Below are 11,927 nucleotides of genomic sequence, written 5' to 3'. Positions count from 1 at the left end.
AGTGCCCGTCCTGCCTCCCTCTTACCACTAAGCCAAACAGGCACTCGGCGGTCTGGCACTGGAACGTGGGCAGGAATCAAAAGGCACCCGCGGGAAGCAAGAGCAGTGACCGAAATGAAGATCAGACGGTCACCCTTACACACCACCGACCCGACTAACCTAATACCGAAACACGTTAACAGAGAGCTCCCCAAACACGCCATTCCGCCGCCCTTGGGTATAACTGAAATAAATGACAGTGTCCCCTTCCAGTCGCTGCTTAAACTTGATGGAAGTTATACATTAATATTCCGAGACCGCTTTCTGAAGGGAATGCTTAGAGGAAAGCAGATGTCATTTATGAAATGAGAAAATCCAAATCACGAGTGTAGCAGAACATTTTGCAAGCGTTTTACTTTTCCAACTTTTCAATCTAGACTTCGCGAATGCACAGAACCGGCGGCTGAATTGACTGGGATATTCTGACCCCTCTAACACTTACTAGTAAATAGTTTCCCGACATAGAATATCTGCGAAGACTTCGGCGTTTGAAGCTACACGCACATTGTGATTGGTTATAAAGGAGCATGACGTCCCCCGTGTGGCTATAAGTGCAGAAACCAGAGCTTTCACTCCGTTTTCGTTACCACATCTCCAGATATGCACCAGAGGGAGAAAGACCGGTCCGGGTGGCAGACGATAGCAATCGTGAACGAGCGCTGACAGGAGACAGGAGAGCGTCTGCCTGTTTCTATCTCGTTCTGGCCCTCCATTAAGATGGGATCACAGGTCACTCGCACTGAAGCAAGTAAATGTTGCCAACTGGCCACCGAAATTTTCAACAGCACCGCAACGCCGGGAACCGAGTGCGCTTCAGCGAGGAAGGAACTGAGTCCCGGCCTGAAGATTATAGTAAGCATTGTTATGTCAGTGATGGTGGTTGCAATAGTCTTTGGAAACGTATTGGTGATAACTGCCATCGCCAGGTTCCAGAGGCTACAGACTGTCACCAATTACTTTATCACCTCTCTGGCCTGCGCAGACCTGGTGATGGGACTGGTGGTTGTTCCCTTCGGGGGGGTTCGCAACATTACAGGAGTGTGGTACTTCGAAAACTTCTGGTGTGACTTTTGGACTTCTTTGGATGTGCTCTGCGTGACGGCGAGCATAGGCACACTGTGCGTGATCGCCTTGGATCGCTACCTTGCCATAACGTCACCTTTCCGTTACCAAGTACTGTTGACCAAATGCAAAGCGCGGCTGGCGGTGCTGGTGGTGTGGCTGGTGGCGGCCCTCACCTCCTTCTTGCCCATCTACATGGGCTGGTGGCGGCTGGACGACGAGCAGTCACTGGAATGCTACAGCGATCCCTGTTGCTGCGAGTTCTTCACCAACAAAGAATTTGCCATCACCTCATCAATCGTCTCTTTTTATCTACCCCTGCTAGTCATGATCTTTCTGTACGCCAGGGTCTTTCAGGAAGCAAGGCAGCAACTGAAGAAGATCAACAAATGTCAGGGACGATTTTACTATCACAACAACAACGTGAATCTCGCCCCGGCTCCGAATGGGAAGGTTGCTAAACAGGGGCATAAAAGGACGTCTCGATTCCTAAATCTGAAAGAGCACAAAGCTCTGAAAACCCTGGGGATTATAATGGGCATTTTCACCCTCTGCTGGCTGCCCTTCTTCGTTGTAAATATCGTCAACGTTATCTTCAAGGACAGCATTTCCACAACGGTCTTTACTTTCCTGAACTGGGTTGGCTACTCCAACTCTGCCTTCAACCCCGTGATTTACTGCCGCAGCTCGGACTTCAGGTACGCCTTCAGGACGGTGCTGTGGGGGTGCCGGGACAGTGTGCCCCCCACACAGCCCAGCGGCGGTACCCTGGCGCTGCAAGGCGACGAGCGGGCGGAGAACGGCTGCCCGCCGCAGTGCAGCTTCGATGGCACCGCGTCCGGAGTGGGCGCCTCGCCGAACTGCAGCCCCGACACTAACGGGAACGAACGGAAGTTGCTGGATTCGGCCATATAGAGCCGAGTGCTTCTGGAAGACAGTGGGACAAAGTAACTTTGTAAGATTAAGAGTTTAGCAAACACGTGTGTCCCGATCATATTCCGCTGTACTTTGTCATGCGTTCACCTACCTCATTATTGTTCTGTAAAGAAAATGCAATGCACTGTGGTGATAATTTAGAAGATTTAGCTGGAATCTGGGGACAGTTAGATGGTCGTTAAACGTGAGAAATAACAGTGAATATCTAAGCGTTTATAACTAGCATCATGATTAAAGCTAGAGGGTTATAGTTTGCGCTCCCCGCTGTTGAATGTAATCAGGTGCATTATTTAGATTGTGAGCAACCAAGCAAAAGAGAATTAAGTGCAATACCGTACATGGTGCGGCGCGCCATTCAATTCAAAGTGTCACAACAAGTAGCTGTGATCCGCAGCAGGGAAGGAGCGCCAGCCTTGGGCGATTCCGCTCACTGACCTGATCCGCGAGTTTCCCGGGAAAGAGGTGTGCGTTCGCGAGATGAACTGAAATCAGTGTTTTATTCACTTAAGATATGCCCCAGTTTTATGAACCTCGTACACACAGTTATTTACAAAGTAGGGAATCCTTCATTTCTCCACAAATTTTCGTAAAGTGCGAAGAGACGCGCGCGTTGGTGACTCGGCGTGTCCATAAGTTTGTGCATCCGCGCCCCAGTATTTGTTATCCGTCAGCACTGTGCTAATATTTACATGTATGTTGTAACGTTGCACAATCAGGTCAACTCAAAGCTCCTTTCGTTTTCGCGTTAAATGGAGATAGGTTTGCATTGCCTTGAATTTGCAGCTTTATTTCTGAATGCCTTTTGCATGTCACGAGGCTCTTGGTTGTGTCTTACTGGACCCGGCACCGGCTGCACGCCCTCACCAGAACTAACCCGAAAGCTTTGGGGCTTTCATGATGAATGTTAACTTTCCGCTGGTGTTAGTTGAAAAGTAATTCTACTCAGTCCTGTTTTCCTGTGGCATTGTTTCGTTCCTATGTCAAGGTATTGGGATATTCGTTTTCGTTACCGCGTGGAGCGGTTCTTTGTGGGTACATGTGCAATATCGCTCGTTCTTTCAGCGCTGAATAGGCATGGGCCAGTTCAATGTTTACTTGATGTTCTGGTTGATATATTTTCGCACAACTTGAAGGCAAAATCGTAAAGCTACTCTGGTCTTTCATATGAATCCTAATAAGTGAGAAATGAAACCCTTTTGGATATTTATTATTTGGATAAGTGTTGGTTGTTCCTTGTGTATAAATAAATGCATATTTAAATCATTTAACTTTGAGCAGTTTATTTCCTGCAGAGCAGACCCCGACTGCATATCCTTTCTGTTAGTAACCAATCACTTAAAAATCCTCTCAGGTATAGTAAAATATAACAATTATATGTAGATATAGGTTTTTAAATCTGTTCATTCAAAATTCCCCCCCAAATTTTAGGCATCTCACTTGATTCAGTTCATTGCATTGAATTACACACCTCATTGATATCTTTGAACAAGTAATTTTATTCAGCTGTGCTTTAACAAAACACTATTTCAATCATTATGCTTAATCTAATGTGGCATTAGGAATATATTCCATAACCATCTCACGTTGATTTCACTACATTATCCATTCAGGCTCGAAGGCATCCAGTATCCAGAATAGCTTAGTGGCAAAGATTCACTCAGAGTACACACAGGGCACGGTTAGTTCAAAAAGTTCATTGAAGTATTTCAACTTTAGAGTATTCATCAAGACAGAATAATTGGTTATTGAAAAGCTTTTTTGACCACATCTGAAAATATAGAAAGACAACAAAGGAAAAGTTAAGTAAAACATCAAAGAAAAGGCTCGAGTTAGGCACTTTCAGCTTTCTCCCAATAGAAACATAGAAAACCTACAGCACAATACGGGACCCTCAGCCCACAAAGCTGTGCCGAACGTGTCCCTACCCTAAAAATTACTAGGCATACCCATAGCCATCTATTTTACTAAGCTCCATGTACCTATCCAAAAGTCTCTTAAAAGACCCTATTGTATCCACCTCCACCACCGTTGCCGGCAGCTCATTCCACGCACTCACCACTCTCTGAGTAAAAAACTTAACCCTGACATCTCCTCTGTACCTGCTTCCCAGCACCTTAAACCTGTGTCCTCTTGTGGCAATCATTTCAGCCCTGGAAAAAAGCCTCTGACTATCCACAAGATCAATGCCTCTCATCATCTTATACACCTCTATCAGGTCACCTCTCAATTAGCTGGGAATTCTTTGCCTCATATTAAATCTAAAAGTTCAAACTAAAACTTGTTATCAGAGTACATACATGTCACCATATACACCCCGAGATTCTTTTTCTTGTGGGTATGCTCAATAAATCTAAAGAACAGTCACTGAAAACAGGATCAATGAGCAGCAAACTGTGCAAGTGCAAATATAAAGAAATAGCAATAAATAATGAGGGCATGAAATAACAAGATAATGTGTCCTTAAAGTGTGATAATCAGTTATGGGAACATCAGAAATAGAAAATAGAAAAGTGTAACTATCCTCTTTTGTTGACGAGCCTGTTGTTTGAGGGGTATTAACTGTTCTTAAACTTGATGATTCCAGTCCTGTAGGTCCATGTACCTTCTACCAGATGGCAGCAGTGAGAAAAGAGCATTGTCTGGGTGGTGAGGATCTTTGATGATGGATATTGCTTTTCTACATCAATAGATGTGTAGATGTGTTGAATAGTTGGGAGGGCTTTACCCATGATGTACGACTGAATCCACTACCTTTTGTAGGATTTTCTGCTCAAAGGCATCGGCGCTCCATACCAGGCCGTAATGCAGCCAGTCAATACACTTAAATCTTATTATTATACTAGATTTGTTAAAATTCTACCTAGCAATTTCTGCCATCTATATGTTGTTTTCATTTCTAATGTGAATGGATTGATCAACTTAACCAATATATACAGCATAACTCTTCTTTAATACTGCAAATGTAATAGTGAATTGAATTTTGCAACCAAAGTCTATTGATTCAAAGGTGACACCTATAGGAAAGAGGATGTCATAGGCAGGGGCTAATGCAAGCCATACTGCTTACAGAGCAATCAGTAGACAATCATACTGGATGATTTTGATACAGGTCAAATATACACCTTGAATTAGATGTAAATCAAAAATTTTACCAATTAAACATACCAGCTTTCTTCTTGTTTAGTCAAAAAACATCAATTTGACATCTAAATAAAATGCATTTATAATAAATTGACATTCAAAGTGGGAGTTGTCCTGCTTACGTGAAGTTACTGAGGAACATAGATTGTGTAAATGCTCTAGTGTCGGAACTGCCATTTTAACTATAATTGTAGCACCTGCAAATTGAAGATGACAATGCACGATCACTGTACTTCACAATCTAAACACTGCTGTTACCTGCAATCGAGAGTCTCAGCATGAAATGCAGCAGGCTTCCCTGTGAATGCAAACCCGAATCGGTTACACGTCAAAGTCACTTTTAATACCAGACACTGTTGTTGAGAAGCTACAATCATTTTGCAACATTGGTTAATTTGTAAATTATCTTTCAAATTAATATACAGGAAATGGAAACTGAGTAAATGAAGATAATAATGCATTAAACTGTCACGATATAGTGCTGCCTAATGTAGAACAGGCAAGCCTAATAAAAAGCCAATGCAAGCACAAGTGTGGGAAATCTGAAAAAAAAACTGAGAATGCTGAAACCACGCCAATCAGTCAACTTTTGTAGAAAAGAGTACAAAGTTAACATTTCAGTTTGATAATCATTTATCATGATTTTATCACGAAAAAGAGATAAGTCATTTAAAATGACAAACACTCTTCTGAGTCCATCTTTCATCTGACATAATCCCTCTTTACCTGTTATTTAACCTTTATTGCTTTTCAAATTATCAGGTTTTCTCTTTTCTTCACTCTCCCCATCCCTGATACTGTACTTGCATGAAACTCATGCCTCTCAACCTGTTTCGAGTTCCAACAAAGTCATAGATGTTAGATTAACTCAGCTGCTGTCTACATTGATGATGCATATATTTCCAGACATTTTTTTCATTTTAGATTATAATTTAATTAAATAAACAATGCTGAGGGTCACGTGGAAGAGCAGGATACAACTCAGGTGCCTAGGCAGACATCTACTCTTGAAGCTTCCAAAACATTTGAAAAGTCTGCTTTTGTCTTATCCAAATTAACTCAGCAATTCTGAGTTTGCATCACAGCTGGTTTTGCACATGGCTGCCAGGAAAATTTGCACCGTGATTAAGTCTCTTGCCGAATGGAAATGACTTTAACAGTATACAAAAGAATTTCTATTTAAAGCAACTCTGTCACTGAGGATTGGGCCTGCCTGCCTGACTTGGTTGGAAGTACTGCAATGAAAGAACCATTTCAAGAAACACTCCTTGGGCCAAAACTTCATTTCAGTGGAGAGGGAGACCTGCATTACCCCAGGACTTCAAATGTACATTAAATTAACACTATGATCTTTATAGGGAGGTGATTGACCAAAGTCCTATGAATCAAGCAGTATGTTTAATATATTTCTTCTTCAGCCAACGTCACCAAAAAAATAAATATCTTGCCTTTTCATTGATGATTCAATAATTCCTCCTGTAATATCTGAAATGCCCCTTATGAAGCAATCAGTTAGGAATAAAGTCACTAGGAAAAGGAAGTGCCACAAGGGTACCAAAGTATCAGGTAACATAATAATTTTTGTTCCGTTCTTTAGTCACAGCGTGGAGTGGTTCTTTGTGAGTACCTGTGCAATATAGCTCGTTATTTCAGTGCTGAAAAGTGCTGGGCCAGTTCAATGTTTACTTGATGTTCTGGTTGATATATTTTGATAGAGTTCTTAAAGGATATTTTAACTTCACGTTCTTTTTCAGGCACGGATCTTTTACAATATGTTACACGTTCCACTGACTTATGCGTGCATTGTATTCAAATTACAATTAGTGAATATAATTGGTGAGTAGGACAGATTTGCCTAGCAAAATATGAGAGCAAAATAAGACTACATAAAGTCATGTACTTGCAGCTACTTGTGCATCAAGTGACTGCTAATTTAATAAATGTCGATACTGTAGCAAAGTCACTGTAGGCTGGAGTCTAAGCTGTAACTGAAGTAGTACAAAAAGCGCACACTCAGCAATTCGGGAACAGCTTCTTCCCTTCCGCCATGTGATGTCTAAATGGACATTAAACCCATGAACACTACCTCTTTTATTTCTGTTACTTTGCACTATTTATTTTAACTTAATTATTCATTACACATACATAGGCTTACTGTAATTCAATTCACTTCCCTATATTTATCATATATTGCCTTATACTGTTGCCACAAAGTTTTACAACATACCGGTGATTTTAAATCAGATTCTGATTCATTGTGCTAATGACATTCAAGGAGTCACTTCCTTTCCCTTGAGAATAGTCTGTGTACCACACTCATGGAGCTCATAACATAATTACGAATAAAACAACTGTTCTCTTCACCAACAAGAATAGCTCCAAAATTCCCTCTGGTTATTCAAATGTCACCTCATGTTCAACCTCATAGAAGACACTAGCAACATGTATACTATAGGAACTTACCAAGGGAATTATGAAGAATCTATCATACTGGAGTAGATAGGTTACCACCACAAAGGTCAGCCAGGCTATACAGAAGCCTCCTATGGTTATTCAGCTCTGCAACTGGCATGCTTCGGATGATCACGGAGGAAGGATGGCATTTCAGACACATTGCCAGCATCACAATTAATTCTGTTCTATAGCAGAGTGGGACAGAGTGTAGACGAGTAGTAGTGAGAGGAGATTTGATAGTAGGGGGAACAGAGAGGCATTTCTGTGGTTGATAATGAGATACCCGGATGGTATGGTATCTCCCTGTTGCTAGGATCATGGATGTATCAGAACAGGTACAAAGTATACTGTAAGGGTGAAAGGGTGGTCAATGTCCTTCCTGGTATATCAACACAGGTGAGAAGAGTGATGGGGTTCTGCAAAGAGAATTTAGGGAGTTAGGTAGAAAGCAGAATAGCAGGATTGTAGTATCAACACCCTCCCAGTGCTGTGTGTAAGAGGGTATTGAAGTAGAGAGATAGGATAACTGAATGCATGGCTAAAGAGCTTGTGTAGAGGAGATGTTGTTAAGTTTTTGGAACATTGAAATCTCTTCTGGAGCAGAGGTAAACTTATACAAGAAGGGGATAATGCACCTGAACAGAACAGAATCAATAACCTTGAAGGGAGGTTTGTTGCTGCTACTCAAGAGGATTTAAGCTAGTATGGCAGTGTTGTAGGATCCAGAATGCTGATACAGTAAGTGGGAAGTCTGATTCATGTCTAGAAAATAGAACAGGCAAAGTTTTATGGGATAGTAAGGGAAATGTAAGTCTCCCCAGGAACAACAAGTGTCATCAATGTGTGGAACCAGAAGATGTGAATGTGCCCTAACTGACACAAGGGATTGAAGCCCTGCAGCTTTTTCATTCACTGTGTAGTGGCAACTCAAAGGAAGCAAAGCCACTGCTGATGACCCCATGGGTGACGTGCTTTTTGATCAATCCAATAATAATGTTCCACTAAGTTGAAGAAATGTTTTATTTTTCTTTTATTAGCAACTGGCAAAACATACAATCTTGAAATGATGTAATCAACCGTATTTAAACCGTCGGCAAAAGATATGATATCTGTCAGTACCCCCCCAAAACTGCCCAGAACAAAGCATGAATACATAACTTTTTTGTTTGCTTTTATCACGCCCCCACCCACATGACTAGTTGGCCTTAATAAACACGCAACACAGACTAAAATGCAGATAGCAAACAGATGCATGACTCCTACACTGTTTTTTAAGTGTTAGTCTTTTCTCAAAGTGGGTCATTTTAGGCTGCAATCAGTGAAATATCAGCAATACCATAGTACAGGCAAATAAACATGAGGTGAATGACATGAAAGACTGAGCAGGTTGATATCAATGACTTATAGGTTGCAGAAAAATTTCAAAGGTTACAATATATTTAGTGTGTTGCACCCGTATTTCTTTACAAGAACCCATGGAAGACTCCAGTGAGTATCCCAAAAGGAAAGGGCTCCAGTCCCTTAGCATAAAAATTGTGAATGGTAATATGTAGAAAGTCATAGATGTACTGGACATCAATCAGCCTGTAATAACGAAGATGGGTAGTACCTGAATGAGTGCTAAACTAGACCATTTTTAGAGTGTAGTGATAATAGATGGATGCATGTCATTCTTTCAGAGTATATTGATTCTCATAGTAGCCAAGAATGAAAGGGAAGAATAATCTTCTTAAAAACTTTGCAGAGTATGTTTAGAGTCTTGTAAGTGGAAGTGATGAAATTTTCTCCAATGTTCCCAAAGGTTTGCATAAGCAACTTTTCTGGCAACTATACTGCCAAAGATATCCATTCATATGTATATCCTAAAGTCAGTTTTCTTGAGGTGCTAAAGATTTGAATCTCTGAAGTTACAACAATTCTCCCGTGATTTCTATCATGCATTGATAATTTGTTCAGCTGGTTGCGTCGATTGACTTTGCAACAGCTATTTCTGTGAAGTATCAGAGAATGATTGCTCAACGTTATGGTGGATTTTGGATTTATCACAGTCATTTAGTCAAGTGCTTGTTCTTCCTTATCTGGTACCACTCCTCACTCCCCACACCATCCCCAGTCTTCGCACCTTTAGATGTGATTTTCAGTCAGAAAATGCCAAGCAACATTTTGATGGCACTTCAATAGATTTTACCCATTTTATACAAAATTTAAAGCATTATCGCTTCAGAAGATACTTAAATGAGTTGGCTCAGAAGGCCTTAGTAAGGAAAATTTTGATTAAATGTCTCTTCAGATTACCCCAGGGCAAAAAATTTATTTCACTGACATAGCAACAGGACAAAATGATTGTCAGTGCTTTTTAGCAGATGCTTGTTTGTTGTATTCTTGAAGTGGGGAAGGAGAATCTTGGAGAAATAGTTTAAGTCCATTTGAGAGGTCTGAGCAGGCTGTTATATGAGGGGTGATTGATAAGTTTGTGGCCTAAGGCCGAAGGAGACAATTTTAGAAAACCTAGCACATTTATTTTACAACATAGTCCCCTCCTACATTTACATACTTAGTCCAGTGGTCGTGGAGCATATGGATCTTCGACCTCCAGAAAGTGTCCACAGCAGGGGTGATTGATATGGGCTAAGGTAGAAAGAGATGAGTTATAAAGCTCTCGCTACATATACGTGCAGTTCAACTCTTTGAGTGATTACACAGAAAGTTTGAAGTTAATAACTCATCATGGTGATTGATAAGTCCATGGCCTAAGGTAGAATGAAATGACCGCTGGACTTGTGTGTAAATGTAGGAGGGGACTATGTTGAAAAATGAATGTGCTAGGTTTTCTAAAATTGACGCCTTCTACCCTAGGAACTTATCAATCACCCATCATATTTGATGCTAATAATAACGACCACATGCACTGTTGAACATTCTGATTTGTGCATGGTTTCTCAGTTTTGTTTTTTTTAATTGTCTCTTGCTTGGAGGTGGCTTGGTGGGTTTATCACTGGAAACCACTACTGAAGTTGCTTCAGACTACTAAGTTAGTGATGCTGTTGAGCCTTAAAGTGACCAGTGTTTCTGAGCTACCCTTAGAGCAATTAGTGAAAAAAAAGCATGGCAAAACATTTGCATATGGGATATCAAAATCATTTTAGTTTCTTTTACTGGTGTGCTCAGTTAATGACATATAACTTTCCTTACCAGAATAATCTTTCTGTCCAGATGGTACTTAATGCCCATGAAAATCTACCTCATTTTATTATTTGGTTCAAATTACTGACATTCAATTTGTGAATAACATGTTACTCATCTAATTAAAAGTAGTCCTTTATTGTGTACTCTCTTCTTGTGTCAAGCAGAGCCACATTCTGAAATATTTATTTCAATAGATTATCATGCTGAACATTAGGAAATAGTACTATTTATATTTTTAAGAGATAAATTTACCTTATTCTTCAATACAGCCTTCCTACTCCTGCCAGCTAAAAGAAAGACGGACAACAATAGCTTGCTGGCTAGCTATTGTGAAGCAGAAACCAATGGCCAGATAAATGTACCCTATTCAGCTTCCCTGTAGTTATCAAGATATCCCATTGAGATTAATCAATATCTACATTTTTTACTCCAAAGATCAGTAACCCACTAGAACTGGTAAATCTAAGCTTGTACTTTCCTATAACATGCAATGCACTGTCTGTTTTTTTTTAAGCTCAGTGTTACTTCCTAGACTTTGTTTAATTATATGAAAAAGAATGGTAATTCTTAAATACTCTCTGATTATTCTATGTTTTTGTGTTACAAAATATTATAAATCTCCATTGCAATGTATAATATGTATTTGGTCTTCTACTTTATTTTGCATAGCCTGCATGGTCTTTCCTGTTTTCACTTTGATAATAGTTCATTTGCCATAAACATTTCATTTTTATTCATCTGACTTCAATTCAAAAGGTCTTCTGCTCAGGTTAAGTTTCAGCTTTGCAATTTAAATTATAACACAATATCAGGGTTTTTGGTACTATGTGGTTCCCTGAATAACTTTTTAGACTATTTAATTCAATGAAAAAATTAATTCTGTTTCTGAGTCTCTTTTATTTGGAGCAACTTTGTATTTTGAAATAAATACATTGAAATAAATTGATGTAATTTGTGTGCATTCTGTCTCTTTGTCTTTCTGTTACTACTTTTTCTTGCCCTATGTTGTCTGAAAGTGTTCATCTTATGCTATTTTCTATTTCTTCTTCTGGCTCTGGAAAGGAGATATTTGAGTATATCCTAAAGCCACTGCAATCTTTGAAGCAATG

General features: G+C 40.1%; 1 protein-coding gene across 1 annotated transcript; it reads left to right on the top strand.

Annotated features, from left to right (window-relative positions):
* Positions 1–609: 609 nt before the first annotated feature.
* adrb2a (adrenoceptor beta 2, surface a) lies at positions 610–3,300 on the top strand. The gene has a single exon (XM_059990193.1). It carries the CDS (start codon positions 757–759, stop codon positions 2,014–2,016), a length of 1,260 nt encoding a protein of 419 aa, XP_059846176.1. The 5' UTR covers positions 610–756; the 3' UTR covers positions 2,017–3,300.
* The last annotated feature ends 8,627 nt before the right edge of the window (positions 3,301–11,927 follow it).

Source organism: Hypanus sabinus, chromosome 15 (genome assembly GCF_030144855.1).
Source record: "Hypanus sabinus isolate sHypSab1 chromosome 15, sHypSab1.hap1, whole genome shotgun sequence".
Classification (NCBI taxonomy): Eukaryota; Metazoa; Chordata; class Chondrichthyes; order Myliobatiformes; family Dasyatidae; genus Hypanus; species Hypanus sabinus.
This window is presented reverse-complemented; position numbering and strand designations above follow the sequence as displayed.